At 41.4% G+C, this 20,030-nt stretch overlaps 4 protein-coding genes across 5 annotated transcripts; 2 read left to right on the forward strand and 2 right to left on the reverse strand.

Moving 5' to 3' along the window:
• Nucleotides 1-2,162: 2,162 nt before the first annotated feature.
• RB195_016526 (uncharacterized protein) lies at nt 2,163-2,447 on the reverse strand (the record flags this gene model as incomplete). The annotated part of the gene is made up of 2 exons (XM_064183103.1): nt 2,163-2,342; nt 2,418-2,447. The coding sequence occupies 2 exons, from the start codon at nt 2,445-2,447 to the stop codon at nt 2,163-2,165; spliced, it is 210 nt and encodes a 69-aa protein (XP_064038984.1).
• Nucleotides 2,190-2,426, forward strand: RB195_016527 (uncharacterized protein; the record flags this gene model as incomplete). Its single annotated transcript, XM_064183104.1, has 1 exon — nt 2,190-2,426. The coding sequence occupies one exon, from the start codon at nt 2,190-2,192 to the stop codon at nt 2,424-2,426; it is 237 nt and encodes a 78-aa protein (XP_064038985.1).
• Nucleotides 2,448-4,558: 2,111 nt separating the features above from the next.
• On the forward strand, nt 4,559-18,635 carry RB195_016529 (uncharacterized protein; the record flags this gene model as incomplete). 2 transcript variants are annotated; one of them, XM_064183105.1, is made up of 18 exons in its annotated part: nt 5,843-5,967; nt 6,194-6,203; nt 6,299-6,351; nt 6,427-6,500; nt 7,542-7,762; nt 7,815-7,936; nt 7,989-8,181; nt 8,246-8,337; nt 8,395-8,548; nt 9,526-9,816; nt 9,873-10,029; nt 11,366-11,484; nt 11,556-11,655; nt 13,236-13,381; nt 13,612-13,786; nt 16,620-16,729; nt 18,114-18,419; nt 18,480-18,635. In XM_064183105.1, the coding sequence occupies 18 exons, from the start codon at nt 5,843-5,845 to the stop codon at nt 18,633-18,635; spliced, it is 2,604 nt and encodes an 867-aa protein (XP_064038988.1). The 2 variants fall into 2 exon arrangements, with proteins under 2 accessions (XP_064038986.1, XP_064038988.1); XM_064183106.1 differs by lacking the exons at nt 5,843-5,967; nt 6,194-6,203 and adding an exon at nt 4,559-4,573.
• On the reverse strand, nt 5,734-5,979 carry RB195_016528 (uncharacterized protein; the record flags this gene model as incomplete). The annotated part of the gene is made up of 1 exon (XM_064183107.1): nt 5,734-5,979. The coding sequence occupies one exon, from the start codon at nt 5,977-5,979 to the stop codon at nt 5,734-5,736; it is 246 nt and encodes an 81-aa protein (XP_064038987.1).
• Nucleotides 18,636-20,030: the final 1,395 nt, after the last annotated feature.

Below are 20,030 nucleotides of genomic sequence, written 5' to 3' on the forward strand. Positions count from 1 at the left end.
CGGTGTCTGCCTGCTCTCCGCTGCATAGATGCGTATGCCCTTATATATATATATATATATATATATATATATATATATACATGATACATATGTGTATATATATATATATATATATATATATATATATATATATATATAGAAAGAAATAGAGTGAAAGAAAGAAAGAGGAAGAGAGAGCCTCCGGTTATGTCGAACTCGATTTACGGCATTGCTGCATCGCCATCTTTAAAAAATTTATTAATAAGGTGACATTCCCCCAGTGTGTAGACCAACAGAAGTCGACAAGGTTACGATGCATGTGAGCGACGTAAGCGCTTTTATTGATGGATCATGGCTTGTGGAGTAAATCACATTACGCCGAGTCGCAAGCATGGATTTGGTGGATGGATCATCGACAGAACCTGGTACAGGTCCGGTCATTTTCAGTCGATTTCAAAGTGTCCCAACATTTTCACCGTGTGCCCTGGAAAGATTGTGCAAACGCAAACTCCACATTTTGAAGCCCTCCATTCTTTCGAGGTCGATAAACTGGTAAGATACATTTTAGTGGATGAAAATACTGACTCGATACCTCTGCTGGCTTTGTAAGTCATTGTATAGGCTGCACACATGTTCATAAACCTCAAACGATTTTGAATTGATGTCGAACGTACTTGTACATCCCACGGGAACTAATCAACGAGAAGCACTTTTATCTTTATCTATAAAATTAGCTCTATCCAAATCATTGTAGCTGGACTTCTCCGGAATTTCTATAGAAGTATTCCATTCGGATATCAAATCAAGCAAATAACGACATTTGTTATGTTATTTCTCTTATCCATTGAAAATGCTTCTCATGGAAACTTTTACAGGACACTATGGAAACCCGCAATGTGAACCTTGAATATGAGTGAATCTACCCTTTTTTGAACACTTCCACGAACCATTTGGTGGAGTGATCGATATATATTTACTAGATGACTAAATATATCTATCACTCTAGGAATTAGCTCAATTTACTTGAAGCTTTGCTTCGCTTTATTTGGAGCAGCACGAGGCACAAGAAAAACACATGAGGTAGAAATATGATCGAGAGTCTATCGCTTTCTGGATAAAGAAAAGGAACAAAACCAATTTAATATGCCATGCCAAAGATTTACGAGAGGTAGTGGATGTGTTGGTAATTGTATGATTAATGTTCGCTGCTGTTTGGTAGGAAACATGCAGCAATGTAATTACGAGCATGGATAATGGGTGGCAACCAACAATAATTATCAAAGGTAACTAATTGTAAAGGAGCGGGTGTGGGGTATTCGGTAAGAGATCCGCTGGGACCACACGGTCGATGGTTCGAATACGCACTACTATCTACCAGGGCTTTCATCCCTTCCCGATGAATTAGTACCAGATTTGTCTGGAAGTATAAAAACACTAATCTGATCATCAGTTAGCCCACAAGTCATTGTTTAGACCAACACACGTTCCAAAACCTCAACGATTACGACTTGCGGTAAAACGCGTTGATGCATCCCAAGTGGATTGATACGCCAATTACTTTATCCTTTTATCCTTTTAACTAAGCGTAACTCGCATAGAAATTAGACAGCGAGACGTTTCTTTTGCTCATTGAAAAACTAGAATCTCTTGTATGCACCCGCCGCAGGCGAATAAAGCTTGGTTGCATTGCGACGCGTTTCCAAGTAACCACAGAAATAATTGAAATGAGGTGCGCTTTTTAACACATTGACGGCCAAGCCGTTTTTGCGTATGTGCCCCAAGGCACCACGCATCTTTTTTGCACGTCATGTCTTTGTCTGACTGCATCGTCGGGCAATATGCCAAAAAACGGTTTTCCTTCAACTTTTTTAAGAAAGGTAAATCTTTGAATAAAAAATAGTAACACTAAAATGAAAACGTAGTTGAAGACTTTGACACGTTTTTGGCACTTTAGAAATATATGGAAACCTGGAAGTAATTGGTGTCTATGCAATGTTCGACGTTATTCAAGACCCCAGTGTTTGACAACTACAAATAGTAGCCAGAAGAGCTCAAATTCAGCATTTAATTTTCCACCCAATAATGAATGCCTCTAGCGACGACTTTGCTGAAGTCCCGATGAGTTACTGATTAAAAGTGATGAAGCATTTCATCGATGACGAAGTTGCTGTTCAAAACTTGGTTCAGCCTCTGGAATCAGGCTGAAAGCGATGATGATTTTGATAAAAGAAGAAGAAACGAAGAAAGAAGAAACGTGGGCTGAAGATGTCGACATCCAACACAGATTTACTTTCGCCATGGAATACGGTCCCCATGTAGATGTCCAAGGCTATGAGATGGTTATCGACTACTTTCGCCTCTTTCTGAATGATCAGTTAGACGAACAGGTATGGACGTCAGAAGATGGTGAAGAAGAAAAAAGATTGGACAGAAACTACCGTCGATGAACTGAGAGACTTCGTGGACATCTGTCTGCATATTGCCCGGTTGCCAAAGCTTCGCGACTGCTGGTCGGTGATCCTGCTCAGCCAGACACTAAGACAAGTAGATATAAGTTGATTGAAAGAGAAAATCTCTGGTGCAATCAGCGAAAACAATGCCAATATGGTAACTATTCGTGAAGTATTTTTATGATGCTGCCCTCCAAGATCGTCGGACATTGTAATCAATGGGTTAAAGAACCGTAATTGCAGACAGTATCGTAATATGGAGCTTAGTGCCCCTCTTGGCACAATCAGTAGTTGGTCCAGGGACAAGATTTTCGACAGCTGGCCAAAAGCTTTCCTTGTGCTCGACTGCAACGAAGGAGTAGGAGAAATATGTCAGCTGCTTCCTCAGCTTCTAGATTATTTTTGGTCGAAATTTGAACTGATTAAAATAGCTCTTCGAAAACTTGGCCATTGAACCTTCAAAACTAGGCTTTGGAAGCTTACTATACGAAATCTTGATAATACTGTTGTTTTCTTCGATTTTCATGTGATTATGGACAGACTGAGCAATTCAGCTGAAAAATACGTTCGCGTGCTGTTGAACATAGAAACGCTAAAAATTCCACAAATTTCAAGCTTAACGGAGCGTATCACAGAATCGGCCGATAATGGAAAATCCAGAGAAACATAGAGTTCGGGTTGTTGATTTTGGAATATCAGCATAGTTCCACTCATCTTTCAATAGTTCTCATGAAAAACGGAGCGGGAACGGCGTACGTTTGAATACGTCCCCTTGCACGTGCTCAGGTCCTCTCGCCAGCCTATTCATTGGGCTTTACTTGAACTGGTTGGTGAGGAGACTGAGGAGACGATCCTCGACTTCTTGTACGTAGATGCGGCGCTTGTATGTGGGTGCGTTGCAACCGAAACCGCAAGGAAAAACACACAGTCTTTCAGTCTTCCACACCGTTTTCTTTGCGACGATGAGGAAAAGATGAGGATTTCCGCTGGTTCCCGCAATCTACAACCTGAACCATATGTTTTCCCTTGTGTTTGCGTACTAAGTCAAGGTAGTGAGACCGTTTGAATGAATTTGGGCTTACAATTACATTAAAAGCATACCACGAATCTGAGGTGGTGCGGATTTCAGGTGGAGTATTCGTACACGGGATCGTAGATTAAGGAGGGGTTTGATTCCGTCCATTTCTGCCTAATTGCCGCAAAAAACGGCCCGGAAGATACGGCTTGGAGCGTTCCGGCGCGCTATTTTCTACGACGAGTTCGATTGGAGCGCGCCAGCCGTGTGAACACGCCGCATCTTCCGTGCCGTTTTTTTACGCCAATTAGAAAGAAATGGAAGGAATCACCCTCCTCTCCGTATACGAATACTCCACGTGAAATCCGTACCACCTCAGATTCGTGGGGTGATGCCTTTGATCACATTGCCTTTTTCTACTAGTGTTTTTTTTATAAGAATTACTGATTTATATAACAGAGATGTTCTCATATACATATCGACATGTCTACTTAAAACCAACAATATCCACTAAAAACAAATAATAAGCACTTTCATAAGCATGACGGCAAAACCTATTGTGTTCGAGAGATCACCCCTCAGCCGGACTTACTGCCTCCACCACGTGATCAAACATGTCCCTCGTTTCGTCTCCCGCGTTTTCACGCGTTAAGCGCGCCAAGATTGGCGTTCCTCCAGCCGTAGGCGTGAATCACCAGCTACGGTGAAATGCGCTGCAGGCGTAGTGGTCACTGCTTGAACCAGCGCTTCCTCACTTCACGTTCCTCGAATATTCCCATCTTGCTCGTGTGTTCCAAAGGATGAATCCAGTTTCCAAAAGGAGGATAACCGGGGGGCGGGGGGCAGTAATGTGCCACTAGGTGAGAGGGCCATATCGGGATATGAGAGTTGAAGAAGTGTTCGCGCGGGATTTTTCATCTATTCAAACAAGAGGGACTCGTTCGTTGTTATTGATGTGTTATTGTGCTCTACTTTTTTTTGCCTAGATATTTTCCGATTTCTTGCAATTTCTCTCTAGCTTCTTTATGAGGTTTTTGAAATCACTCAGTATGAATTCTGTATTCAATTTATTTCCAGACAGGCGCAGAACTCACCTTTGCACTCGATAGGAAATATGGCTCTAGACTGCGTACGTTGTGTTTACGTTTCAGTTTTTTGTTTTCCTTTAGAGAATTTGCTGGAACAAAGTGTTACATATCGACAATCATTTTGCACATCTGTATTGGAGGTGAACATGTACTACTGACATTTAATTCTGCGTACATAATCGAAACTAGAACTCTTCGAATGAGATCCAATCGAGGGTAAAATGCAGTTGCAGGCAACAATAGGGCCCTTACTTCTGGAAGTGAATAATAAAGTCAGTTGGGGCCCTAAGACCTATGCATCTGTCTAGAGGATCTGTGATATGTAAGGTAAAGTTACCACGAGAAGAAAGTAAGTTAGAGCGTCGGGAAATAAGAGCACCACTGAGTCCCCCTCCCAAATACACTTTTTCCCCGAATTGCGGCCAATATCGATTCGGATGACGTCACTTCCATAGGTGCGATAGGGAGGAGCCGGATCATCGTCAGGTGAAGGGGTCTGGCAAATGGATCAAGTGATGAGGATCCTTTCGCCAACCGTCTAAAAGTGAAGGGGGTCGGTGCACCGGCTCCGACTATCGCATCTGTAGTCACTTCACTTCACTACACGTCACTTTGCAAATGCATAGAAGGCACAGCTCAGGCTATTTTTGGTTTCGTTGGAAGTACTACATGATATGACTTAGCTGTTAAATTCAAGCAGGCCTGTTTGGAGGGTTTGGTGAGGTCAAAGCATTAGAGATAGTCAGACCAGTGAAAAACTAATGCTTAAGTTCTGAAGCCCCAGTTGACTCAGCTATCCACTTCATGTGATGACCTCCCGAACGGTCGTTTCGCGCTCCATGGACGTTTTTTTGCGATCTAAGTGCAGGTCGAGTACAGTTCAATTAGGGCAGCGTTAAGTGCCACCATCCCCAAACTAAACCTTACCCTCGTAGCCTTCAACTCGCGCATGGTGCAAAAACTACTCGGAGGTCAAAGAGGAGTTGATCATTATTTAACGTGACCTACTTAGTACAGCAGTTCATCGGCAAGTGGCGCCCCTTCCCACAATTTATTCCAGAAAAGACTTGGTGCCGTTAAAAATCTCGGTATTCCGGTTCTCATAGGTTTTGGCACTTAACAAGAAGTGAGGAGGAGGTTGCGTGTATTTCTACGAGAAGCTTAGCGCAATAGAATTTCGACTGTCGCGCACGTGAAGCCCTCAAACAGCGCGAAGACGGCAGTCGTACACTCTTTCCCGTATGAGCAAGTTGCCGGCGTTGCTTTGCGAGCTTGTGCGACTACAAAAGTGATAGTTGGGTCGAACCGACATGAGGCTCGGCAGTAGCGTATGCAGCTGCGATCCAGGTGAGACCGTCGCTAGCTTCTCTCGGAAACGAAGATCTGCTCTCCTCTCCACGTCAACCCAATGCTCCGCTTCAACAAGTGTACCGAGGTTCAGCTCCATTTTGTCCCGACTATGGACACAGTTCGTCGCCGCGCCGCAAATCAGGCGCGTCAAGTTGACTTGCTTTGAAAGCTGTGGAGGCCTTCTTGGAAAGGGAAGGCTTCAGTGTACCCTCTTTCGTTTCTCGCGGAATCTTGTTAACGAATTTTACGTGATAAGAAGGTATCAGTGATTTCTTGGAAGATTCATGAAACGCGAATAGAGACATTCTCAGGAAGTCTGTTGTAAGTTGTTTTATGCTGTAAGATTTTTAGGTTGTGAAATCCTTCCTGATTTTACAGCTGATAGTAATAATTCGTAAAGGACACAGCTTTTTCAGAATGCGTCTATTGTTAATGGAAATGCGTTGAAACTCGTTGATGGTGATACTCGGTGCGTTTCAAGTAGTTTATTTTTTTAAATTCTATTCAATTAAGTTTTCATGTGCAGAAGCAGTACTAGTTCTAGAGATCCCGTTGAGAAACTAGCGACTATACCAACCTCTCTCTTTACTCGGCCAAATAGCAACTTCAACAAGAGCGGTAAGAGACGTTCATCATGTACGACAATCTTCGTTTACCGCTCCGTCTATATCAGTCGAGTAGCCTCCTTTATCGAACAACTTTAGAACGCATGTCTTAATATGTTTTTCAGAAAAAAAAATGGAACCTGAGCCTGAACAGATGAAGCTGGTGTGTCCAGCTTCATCTCTTCAAGCTAATGTTCCACCAATTTTTTAATGTTAATGTTGTAATATTCCACCAGTTTTTTTTATTATTTAATTCTTCCTCAACGGCATAGATGCGACAGTCGGAGCCGGTGCTCCGACCCATTCACTCATGATCGATTGGCGGATTTATTCTCATCACTTGAGCTGCGCCACATGAACTGGACCACCCTCACCACAGGATCTATGTTATTGCTATGCACCTCTGCTCAGCGGAGGAGACACCGCGCCTGACTCGCCCAGGCAATGGTGTTGCTAGAGCGCGCCATTCCCACACATGTGGATGAGAGTTCCACATCGGTTCTCTAAGTGGTGTTAGATGAAGGATAATAAGAATGTCCAATTTTATATTATTATTACTATTCATTAACTATCCACGGATGATGTGCACTAGGTACTAACCTAATTTTGCAAACGTAAATACGTACCAAACTTTATTGCTATTATTGTTATAACCATTCATGATTGATTTGTGATTTTTTAATTGATTTATTCTTCCTTTATTTGAACCGAACTTTCAGAATGTTTGTAGACCTCAAGAACATTTCCCAAATGGCGAAGTGAAACCGTACTTAAGTGAAAAATGTTCTCGCCATTTGTCACTTAAGAACGGTGTCACTTCGCCACTTGCCAGACTTGTCTGGGAGGATAAAAACACTGACTTGACACATCGGCTAGCCACCGCAAGTCATTGTATAGGCCAGTTACACGTTCGTAAACCTCAAACGATTCTGAATTGAAGTGAACGCGGGGGCGCATCCCAAGCGGATTGATTAACGCCAGCAACTTTATCGTTTTACTTTAAGGAGGCCGCACTAAAGCTTGGGATTCTCTACTTCTCAGCCACCTCATTTAGGCACTTCTGGTAGACGTATTCAACTCGTGGCTAACTTTGTCCCGCTCAGTCAACAACCGGATCTCTGCTGTGCACAGTATCATGTGGAATTTGAGCCTCAAGTGGAATCGAAATCCTTCCGTCATCAGATTCTAAAGCAAGAACGTATCCAAGAGCATATTGGAACAACCTTTATTTTCGACGGGATGATCTTGTACACAGTGAACGATCGCAATTTCGAAGTGAACGATTTCTACAACAAAGAATTTTAGGATCATAAATTTCGTTCTCCAGGGATCATACCAAGCACTGCATCCACTCACCGGAGAATCTGTAACAGTGCGGCTTCGCGCATCTGTGAGGTTCACTCAAAATGACGCTCAAACGATCAACTGTTATAACATCGTCATTCGCTGGTAGTTGAATCTAAACTTAAATACCTCTTGCCCTCTATTATCGCGTTTGCAGCTGTTTGGACATGGTTGGTCTGAAACGTATGGGAAGAAATCATTTTGATGAGGACGAGAAGGCTTATCTTAGTGATTACAATATGGAAGTGTGGCCAGGATTTGAAACGGCTGTCCGCCAATATGAAGACCACCTTATGCTCTGCATAGAAAATCGTTTCAAAATGATTCGAACTCAATCTGTTTGGCAGATTGTAAGCTTCTTCCTTCGCGATATACAAGCTCAATTCACAATTATCTGCATGTGTGTATATTCAGATGTGTTTTGAACGTGATCGTGTCAGAGGCGACAAGAGTCGATTTCAAGCAGTACTAGAAGAATGCTTAGTGGGAGAAACGGTTTTTGCAAAGTAGGTTTCCAGCGAAGACCAGAATTTTCAGCAACGTAAACTCTGTTTATATTTCAGATATAACAATAAAATGTACCGCATAACTTCGATAAATTATGACATGTCGCCAGAATCGACATTCACGCTTGCAGACGGAACAACTACGACACTGAAGGGATATTTTCTAAAGCAGTACGACCTGACTGTAACTGAGAACAAACAGCCGGTTTTGGTGAATGATTGTTTGATTCTCCTAGAATGTGGTGCTTAACGTAGTTCTGCAACAGTTTCTGTGTTGAAACGTAATCAGCGCTCAAAGGTGCGACACTTAATAGCAGTATATCTGACGGAAGCCGAACGGAAAACACAGAGTTCAACACAGGGTGTAGGTTACGAATCTAGGCGTGGGCCCGCTCAATTTCCTTAATCTTCCTTTTGAATGGTGTGGGGTCGGCGTTTGCTGCAATGAGTTACGCTAGAACGCGCCACCTTTCTTTACCCTCCGTTTCCCTCAGCAGTATATTGCTTTTACATGAATAGGGTGCTGAAGAGACTTAGCTGATTCTCGACAGCTCGCTTGTGAATGCGATTCGTACACAAAATTGGCGTGTTCCAGCTTATCTCGTAGGAGCAAACGCAGTTTTCTACGCCTGAGGAAGATTAGGGCAGTGAGCTCGGTCACGCTCATAATCGTTATCTAAATCTCGAATATCAACGTGATTTTATGGATGTCGGTGTAGTTCAGTGATATAGTGGGGTCAAAATGACCTGAAGCCTGATTTCCACTCAGACTGCAGAACTGACGTTGGTACCACCTCGTTCGAAAGCGATGGCTACACCGAATGCAATCGCTCATGCAAGTACACCAGGTTTCAGATCGTTTTGACCCGGTTTGATGAGAGGTTACGCAGAATAAGCGTGGGCGGAACCGCGCTTAGCCAATCAAGCCTCTCATCTCTCTGATCGATAAATTGGTGGCAGATTTGTTCATGAACTGGGTCACCATCCCAACTTCATGCATCGACTTGACACCACAAGTCATCGTTTAGGCTGCGGACGCGTCCATAAACCACAACACTATTCTGAATTTAAGTTGAACACTTTGGTAGATTCCAAGCGGATTAAACAACGCTAATCGCTTCATTTTTTAAAATCCTTTCTTACAGTAATATTTTCTGCCTATATGATTTAAGTGTATTTTGTCTTTAGATTAGCCAAGGAAAACCGAGGCAGCCTGGCGAAGCGCCTCAAATGGCTTATCTTTTGCCTGAACTAGTTTATCCCACGGGTCTCACTGATTCGATGAGGAGGGACTTCCGTCACATGAGAGAGCTATCCAATCACACACGCTTGGATCCTGAGAAAAGGCGTCGCACGACAGAGCGACTAATCGAGAAGATACTCGCAAATGAGAGGTGTCGCATGCTAATGAGAAACTGGGGAATTTCGTTGCACAATAAGCTCGTCACTTTCGAATCTAGAGAATTGGAACCAGAGAAGGTGTGTTTGAAATACCAAATGATGTCTTGGACGTTGTATTACGTTGACTTCTTCAGCTCTTTGGATACAATCGAGATGGATATGTAGGACAACGGGCCGAATGGGCTAAGCTTGTAAAAAACAATGGAAGTTTTCGTGGAGTGGAGTTAACGAACTGGGTTGTAATTGCTCCTAACAGCAATGATGGAGAACGCCTTTCAAGTGATTTCATCAGTATGTTTGTTCTCGAAATTTTGACAGTGGTCGTAATTTTCGCATTTGAAAAGGTAACCACCATTTTGGTCATCTATTTTTCTTATTATTTTTATTCTTATTTCTTATTCTTATTATTTCGTCTCCAGATGACTGCTCTTGGTGGGCACCGACGAAGTTATAGCTATGGTAGTTGTATTCAGATCCAAAATTTCCATTGCTTGTTTTTGTCCGTGTTCGAGGATGTACCCAGTTACAGTCGCCTGTACCTATCATCATCTGGGGCGGTTGTCTATCACATTCGAGTGGGATGCGAGAGAAAGAGAAACTTTCGCCAAGCGCTCAAAAGTGAAGGGTTTAATTTTAATGCGCCCTTACGTGTTGGTATGCTTCTTTTAGGATTATATATATATATATATGTATAAGATATAATATATTATTATATATATATTTGTATATATATATATATATATATGTATTGTATTAATATATTGTGATGTATAAGTATATGTTCGACAATCGTTCAAAAGTGAAGGACGTCCCTTCCCCAACCGTGGAAAAGTGAAGGGGGTCAGAGCACCGGCTCCGACTATCGCATCTATGGTAGGATACATGATGCTGGGTTACCGCCAAGTGACAGCGTAAACAGGACAGTTTCACTGTTAGTGGATGTATGACTTGATGATGTTTCTAGGTAGTGGTAATTTATTATTTTCAAAGGCATGGAACCCCAAATATTTTAGACCTAGGCTTGTTTTCTTATTGTTTCGGAAGAGAACACCACAAAAAATCTGTTTTCCAAAAGAAAGAATAGCGATTTGTACTCACAATAAAGTATCTTCATTGGCCGTTGAATTGCCAACACATTCGAACAGAAGTAGGATGAGAACTTTCTTGTTCTTTCCAGTCTTGTTTCATTTTTGAGATAAGGAGAATTTCTTCATCCGTCTCTTAACAATGTTGCCACAATAAGCCCTCGATTGTTTTGCTCCACAATCTGGTTGAGGAAAAACATGCGAATTTTTTGACGCAAGCCACCTATCTGCTGATTCTCTAGCTTTATCCCTTTCATCATTATTGTGAGGAAACAAATGTGCAGATCTTGAAGATGACTTTAGTAATGGTTTATTGCAAAACTGCTATTATTGTGCCACTGTTCTCCAGATTAACAATTTCTAGTCACTTTCAAGTCTAATTCGTGACAGATATACTCATCCCGTAGTAGTATACCTCAGTTTTCACACGTTACTGTACCGTGATGTACTGAGCTTATTCTTACTGCGATTGAATCATTTGTTCCAAGTTGTAAATCCAAGAATTTTTATTTGTCATGTAAATGCTCTTAGCGAATTTGCAGATGAAATCGAACACATCTACAGCGCACTGCAAGTGAAATATGGGAATCCCGTGCGACACTTTTGTAGAGACACGACCGCACGAGGATATCACACCGCCGTACAAGAAGCAATGACCCGAGTCAGTTTGTAGTTGCTTGTTTGCTTGTTTCGGTGAGGTGTCATCTATGTTCCAGTTATTTATTGTTATAGGTTGGAATGCAGTCTATCCATATGATGGTGCTTATCCTGTCGGATGATAGCAAGACACGCTACGATGTGCTGAAGAGTTATTTGTGCACAGAAACTACTAGTAAGGGTACCAAGAGCTGCATTCAAGACAGATGTGTTTGTTGTCTGTCTTAGCAGCGTAGATCTCCTTTAGTTTTGTCGCTTGTTCTGCAGTTTGCGCAAGGGTCAAGCGTGTAGTTGAAAAAAAAACCCTCCTGATAACGACCCCCTCCATAGAAGACCCTCCAGGAAATGACCCTTTCTTTCTCATTCTTTTTTAGTATGGCCGCTCATTTAACAGTGAAAAATTAGTTATAATAAATAGAATTAGAGAAACAAATAGGACCCTTAATTAATAAACTAAATAATACAATATAGCAAATATTAATAAATAGTGCTATAATGGATATTAATATAAAGTGCTGCAAATAAATTAGAAATATGTAATATAATATAGACGACATTGATATCTCACTGTAAAGATTAGAAATAAGTCAGTACATATGCGCACATATAAACTGAAAAGATGTGGGAGCTCTCACGACAATTCGACGACACAGTTCTTAGACAGTAGCTACAAACGGTTGGGCGTTCGATCCCGCAGGAACCATAATTTTTGCAAAATAGAAGAAAAAAACGACCGGAAACGACGGAGAACACATTTTAGAACCATTTTCACACTATTTCCTACTATTTACAAACAATGTTACTCATCGACATCTTCAAAAAACTGTTCGCGCTATCTGTTTTTCTCGCAGAATGTATTGTTCTGTCGGTAAATAGTCTGGCACTGCTAACCTTCGAAGGTCCGACAGCTAACTGAAAAACTGGTGATTGTGAAAGTGTTGAAGAATGATTGATATATTGAGAATGATAAAACACTTCTAGCATGCCCACATTTGCACCCCTTGATGTGAGTTTATTTGAAGCCGACAATCCCCTCGCCTTTTTCTCCTTGCTCTCTTAATTATTTCTCCTCTTCTGACACGCCTTACGACACCTTCCTGCTCCGTCTCACCCCTCTCACGACCGTTGAGAAATTCTCAACGCAAGATTGACCCCGGCTTGCGCCTTTCTACAGTTTTAATTATTAGGGATTGAATGGCCTTCATTCTCATAGTCGTAATACTAAGAAAATAATTTTCTAACTAGAAATTATGAAGTTATTTAGATCCATAGGAACTAAGTTCTTAGAGGCGAAGTAGGCGCATAGCAAACGCGAGAATTATGGAAAAAGGACCTTGCCAAGGTCTCTGTTGAACTATTTTTCGAAGAAGAATGAAAGACTATTTAAGAAAAACGAGGGAAAAAGCTCAGAGGAGCTTTTCCCATTCTCTGGAAGGGAGATTCGCACGTCTTTACCTACGGCGCAACGCGTTACCAGGGTAGAGCACGTTTCACGCCGGTTGTATGACTTCTGCTCTGTCATACTGTTGATACGAAACGCAAGCCGAATTCAAGAAGATGTTGTTTTCAGAAAACGATCTTTAACTTTATTAGGGTATGTGGGAAGTTGAAGGATAACCAAAAGTTTTTTTTAAATATCCGTTATACGTTGTTCACCGGGATATTCTTATGTTCGTCGAATTTCTTGGAACTCGAGTTTCTTTTGCAATTGTCGAAGTCATTCCAGGTTTACATTCATAGCTTTATCTATTACAGTCCCATCGCAATGCGTACAACTTTCTACCCTAAGAGGTCGTGCCGCTGATCGAGGCCGTAACAGGAATTTTGGGTCAATTGTGTTGAAAATCGCTTTGCAAATGAACTGTAAGATGGGCGGAGCTTTGTGGAGAGTAATAATTCCGGCAGGTTTTCGCTAATTTTGAATTGGTTTCAGCATTTTTCTAGTCTTTTATATTATTATTACTATTATTATTATTAATTATTATTATTGCTATCATTATTACTACTATTATTATTACTATTATTAGTATTATTATTACTACTATTAGTATTGTTATTATTGTTATTATTATTATCATTGTCATTATTACTATTATTATTATTATTATTTATTACTTAACACATGCTCTAGATTAAAAGGGCTATGATTGTTGGATACGACCTGTACCATGACTCAACTCTCCGGGGGAAGACCATTGGTGCCTGCGTGTCTACAACGGACCAAGACTACACCAAGTTCTACTCGCAGACACGCCCTCACGAGAACCCAGCTGAGCTTGGGACGAACCTTGGCTTTTTCATCTTGAGTGAGTTGCTGAGTTGTTTACCAGTGCAACTTTCACAATCGACACCGTCTATAAAGTTTATAAAATTGCACCGTAAATGCAAAAATAAGACAAAAATGGGAGGTTAGTAACAACAAGACTACCTTCTATCAACACTTCACCTCTGATCTACATGGTACATGCATGATCCATCCTCTCGTAAACAGCGTCCGCACTGCTCTCATCCTCCCCGTGTTTTGGGTATAGAAAAACGGGCACAGTTTCTTGTAAGCAGTGTTCGCAGGGTTTTTTAAACTCGCATCTGAACTGAAACGAACGGCGAGAGGCTCCGCTCTTTGGACGAAAAAGCGTCGCAGAATCCAAGTGCGCATGATTGGCAGCAACATTTTTGGTTTATCAGAAGAAACATACGTAAAATACTTTTTGAAGTTAATAATTTAATAGACGTTCCTAGTAGTGTATATCCTTGAAGGCAGCGTATCATGAAACTTTCGATATTTGTACCGGTCGTGGAAAATATGAACTTCGCAGTCTAAATCACGAGGGTGACTGCGGCCCTACTTAATTTCCCTACTCGTCCTGAAAAACAGCGTGGGAACGGGTATGTTCCTACGAGTTACGTTAGAACACTTGTGTGCTCCGGCTTCCTCAGTATCCGAATAATTGGTTCTGCTTGAATAGGCTACCGAGAAAACCTAGTTGATTTTCGACTGCTCGCTCGTGGAGGTGGCGCATGCACAATGGTAGCGCGCTTTAACGTACCTCGAAGGAACTAAGTTTATTTCCTACGCCGTTTTTCAGAAAGATTGGAGAAATTGAGCGTGGACACGCTCACACTAGTAAGCTACACTCCGAACTCTAGATTGTTCACGAGAGATCCAAATATCGAAATTTCATACACTGTCTTTAATTGGGACCAGTCTCTTGCTGCGATCATCAGATCACGTTAAACTAACTGAGTTTTGTGCAACTTTTATTTGAGAATGCACCTCTACGATTGCGATAGATGTAACTCTTACCACCTATGATGGGTTCTCAGGAATTTTTGTGTGATGAGAGCAGACACATTCTTTTGCTATTTCATCACTTGTGAATATTGAAAAAAGGGGATCTGGCTGCATTGTCACTCAGAAGAATTTTTGTGTATCAGAGAAAATAAAAGGAAATTGCGGAGCAGAGGCACAGAGCCTTCAAAAACCGATGTGTTCTCATTAGCATAACTTGCGGCTTTAGGATGCTTTGCCCTAGTGTTGTACCATACATTTTTCACATTTGAAGAGAGAAGTATCAGACTATTGCATAAATTCGTGCCCGATTTTCATGGATGGCATTAAAATGTATAGCGTGGTTAAGCTCCTGTATTTTTTGTTGCTTTTTTGCACGTTCTGAAAAGGTCAACGATCTTCCTTTGATCTAATACTGCGAGCGTCTTCTTTTGCAGTGTTTTGAATACAAGTAGTGAAAGATTCGACGTCCTCAAGATTCTTTGTGGTCCGCACTCCAATATTTGTCGACACCCGCTGGGCGGACTTTCTTTTTACATTCATCGTCCTTCCACCTGCCATGCCAATATTTGGTTGAGCTTTAACTCCTACGCTTCTTTTCTGGAACACTAACTTCAAGCTGAGAAGAACTGCGCGGTGGTCGGGATCGAATGAGAGTTCAACACTGCCCTAGATTTTCGTATAGTCGACAGGATGAAGTCCCTGTCAAGACGTGGTCGAGCTGTAGTTAAAGAGTTCTCAGCTTCTGCTTGCACTACTCTCCCGGCGTTAAGGGGTTGTCCTTTGCCACGTAAGCTGATGGCGTTGACGATTCCTTTCAAACCTGGATGTGATGGCGAGATTCGTATTCTCATGAATATCTACTAGACGACTACCGTTGTTCGACGTCTGCTCCGTGGGACAATACATTTTTCGGGCATATCGGAGTGTTGTTTGAGACCCATAATTGCGTATTCCAGCAATATCGGCCTCCTGGATAGGTTTCTTGAATACCAAGGTATTGAGTTTTATATCACAATGAAAGTATACCTTGGGGCAGAGTTGGGAGAAATATGGTGTGAGAGATTCCGGAGAGTTTTAATGCCAATTTCCATGTTGTACTGTGTAGAGTTAGAAAGTATTTAAAATATTTCATACAGTATTTCAAACGACTTCCGTGTTCAGCAGTGACTGAAAATTTTCGGGGTCTTCTTTATTCAGTATCTCAGAATTACTAGGTGAAGAGAATCTCAAGAAACACAGGTAGTAGTAAAAAAAAAAACATATCTAGGACCAACTTCCATTGAGTAACTGTTCTGTTCGTGTCGCCCAGCAGCATAATTCCCCCTAATGCGACCGCTCTGAAGCGATAGAAATCTGATTGGAACTTGAAAGAAAGTGATTATTCTCCAATCAAAGAATAGGCTTTTCTTTGTTCTGTAAGCATAATTTGTTATCAAAATATGATAACGCTCGTTCACTTTGAAGTCTTAGTAGATTTTCGACCTTTATGAGCTGGTTCTACGTCCTGTTAACTTCATCTCTAAAGGAACACGATGCAGGTGGAGAAGTGGTTCGATAAGCAAGATAGTGGACAACAAAGAGTACTGATTTTTGCGGCAAGTTGAACGTAGAACAAATACAGTAACACCTTGAAAAGAACTGATGTCACTGCGGCAGTTTTTGATCCCATTGTGTTTGTCACAACAGCGCGAGCTGCAGCAATGAACGGTTTGCCATAGTAGCTGCAGGCTTTTGGGACCATTACTCACAGATGCAAGCTTTCTAGATCATTAGATCTGTAATGTGATCCGAGGGATATTTGTTAAAGGCGATGTTCAAAGACGTATCCTTTTAATGGTTTCTTTCAGAAGCTTTGAACAAATACTACCAGTGCAACGGCAAGACACTTCCGGAGAAGATTTTTCTATACAGGGATGGGGTTGGCGACGGTCAAATTCCCTATGTGAAGGACCAAGAGGTAAGATGGTTTGATCTTATGTGGGAAAGGTGAACGTTCACGTTCTTTGTTGAAGCAATTTATACTATTTGCGTGTGCAGCAAGGAATTCTATTCTGTAAGATAAGGGCGAGTGCAGAAGAAACAACAAAAGAGCTAAAATTATGACCGATGTGTTAATATTATGAGTTTCCTTCTTTGAAAAAAATTGAAATTGAATTGAAAAAAAGAACTGAATTGAAAAAAAAAATTTGACGCGGGAAATGTGTTATTCTTCACCCCTGCAGCCGTCATAGACAGAGTCCGAAACAGTAGGTTTGTGGCGTGGACCTATCGCTCAATCTCCCTACTGGCTATCGTCTGCAAGCACTTCACAAGAGTAGTCGAAGACAGGAGAGAAAGAACATTAGATGAAGGACGGCCATGCGAGCAAGCAGGGTTGCGAAAAGTGCTTAGTACGATTGATACATACACATTGTTTAAAACTCATAGAAGTATAGCGGGAGTACTCAGTTTCATTGAGTTGAAGATAGCCTTCGATTCACTTGAGACTGAAGTAGTCAATGATTCCGTGGAGAGTTAAGGCGTCCTAGCTCCATTCATAAAGATACTTCGTGATTTTGGTCGTGAGTTGTTTAACAACTTCACGACTAAAACTTCAAAATCCTGTGATAATGACGCAATCGACAAAATATTCAGTGCCACTCTCAAAAACGCGATACGAGGATTGAAATGGGATAAAATGGGTGTCAAAGTTGATGGGCGGCATCTACATCATCTTCGTTACGCTGATAACATCGTTCTGTTAACATCAAACATCAATCAAGCGGAACGAATGCTGGTGGAATTTGATGAAATATGCAGAAAGATCGATCTCCAGGTGAACCTGGTCAAGTCGATGTTCGTGAGTAACGGATGGGTTTCTGATGCCTCATTCACCCTCAAGGGAACGAATATATCCGATTACGATGGGATTACGTAGTGTACTATTGTCGCCTCTTTAGTCTAATGGTTCGTACTGCTTCTATGGCACCTCTTACACTTTACATAGTTTAGTGGGATTTTTTCTTGTAATTATCCACCATTGGCATTATTCATATTCATGGTCCTTGAAAGTCTTTCCTCGTTAGTTCTTCTGGCGTCTTGTTTATTTTGTAGCGGTTGGATTTATGCTTCACTTTGTTGTGTAATTGTGGAGAATTAGCATTCTTCTCAGTAGGATTTTGGATTTCAAGACGCTATAGCTTCAAAAAAAATTTCAAAAAAACAAAAACGGTCATTTTTCGCCTTTTGTGCCCGTTCGGTTGGAGTCGACTGTATTTAATTTTATTATTCGTTGCTATTACTAACTTTGCTGTACTGCTGGACTTATGCATTTGTTTTCGAGCCAGATGTTGTACATTTAGGTACGACTGGTACAGAAAGCTTGCGCAGACGCTGTGGAGAGAGCCGAAGGAGTGGAGAAAAACTTCAAGATCAAACTAGCATTTATCATTGTGACGAAGAAAGTAAATATGAGGATTTTCAAAGGGAATCCAGATTCAAGACTGACAAATCCGGATCCTGGCACTGTTGTCGACTCTGTAGTTACGAGACCTGAGCGCTATGATTTCTATCTTGTACCGCAATACGTTAACCAAGGTACTGTTACTCCGGTGTGCTACAATGTGATTTATGATGACACCAATTTGGCACCAGACAGACATCACAAGGCACGTTTTGTTGTTCTGTATAGTGTTCTCGTGATTTTCCACTGTAACGCTTATTTTCAGTTGGCGTTCAAACTCTGCCACCTGTACTACAATTGGCAAGGAACTGTGAGGGTCCCAGCTCCTTGTCAATATGCCCACAAACTAGCGTTCCTGGTAGCTCAGACGATTCATAAGGAAGCCAATGAGCATTTGCGTAACAAGCTGTTTTTCCTCTAACTGTGGTGGAGTAGTTTTACCATGCACAGTAATCTTTATGTGTGTGTTTGGGTATTTTACAGCGGGTGTTATTTTTCCAACTCCGTCTAGCCATAGTTTTCTACTGGAATTTGCTGCTATTTTCTCATCCGATTTTTTTGTTCGATGATATCAAGGATGTGCGGAAGTTTAACTTCTTATTTTCGAGATCTCCGAAGTTCAGACATTCTAGACTTTCGGGTTTGCAAAGAGTCACGCAGAACCTTTTCCGAAGTTATTTCCTACCTTTGTTATTTTTCATAGCATCTGCAAAAGACTGTCTTGATTAAGCATCCGATGAAGTGTGATTATTGAACTAAATTGCAGTCCAATTATACAATCTTTCATTGCTCGCGCAGTATTTGTAAATAAATTGTTTAGCTGTTAGAACCAGTGCGTAAGCATTTTCATCTGAGGGCTATAGTCGGATCAAAACGACAGTTGCGTAAGCGGCTGCGCTCGAAGCGGTGCGGTGGACACAGCGGTTGGGATCGAGGTGGGACCATGGCGAACTGGCGGTAGCTACGATCTTTACACGATCCCAGCCGCTACCGCTCCGCGCCGCTTCGAGCGCACCCGCCTACGCAACTGTCCGTGCTTCATGTCGTTTTGACCCAACTATACTCGATTTAACATTGCCACGTGGTGAATCCAGGTCTGCCCTTTTGTTCCAACTGTTAAAGTGCTTCACACCCTTAGTTTATGTTCAAAGCAACCAGTCCGATGTATCACCTTTTGAAAAATGGTTGCCTAATAATGTATGGTATTTTGTCAGTCAGTTCTGAGGAGTTGAAGACTCAACGTCTTGCCTTTCTGACTGCTAATTAATTCCGACATTTCGATGTTTTGTGGCTCTAAATTTTTAGGTTCGGAATTCGTGGAATTAGCTTCCGTCCATCCTTCGATATTGCCAACTTGTCCATGTAGAGATAATAAACCTAGTGAGGGGCATTATGTCTACTTTCAGTCTTCTCTATAAAACATCTTCAAAAGCAGTACTAACGTGCTCTCAGGGGCAAACCGGGACTGCTGGCTTGCATTTTTAGCCTCATTTTAATTATTTGTTCTGTATGTTGTTGCATCTATATTCAATCATTTATTTGTAGTTCTCACACTGACGACGAGAAATGTACTCTTAAAAGTTCATGTTTTGTCTGTCTTTTTCTTTTTCTCAAAGAGCACTGTAAGATGACTGTATTACGATTGCTTACTACCGTTGCAGATATTATAGAATTTAATTCCTTACTCCGAAGACTTTATAGCTCATTAGGTAAATTTCCTTCCTACGTCTAATAATGTCTTACAACTCATGCTAAAAAATTAAGAAAGAATAACAATTTTCCTTATATTAACATTGTATTAGAATACAGTAAGTAC

Source organism: Necator americanus, chromosome II (assembly GCF_031761385.1).
Source record: "Necator americanus strain Aroian chromosome II, whole genome shotgun sequence".
NCBI lineage: Eukaryota > Metazoa > Nematoda > Chromadorea > Rhabditida > Ancylostomatidae > Necator > Necator americanus.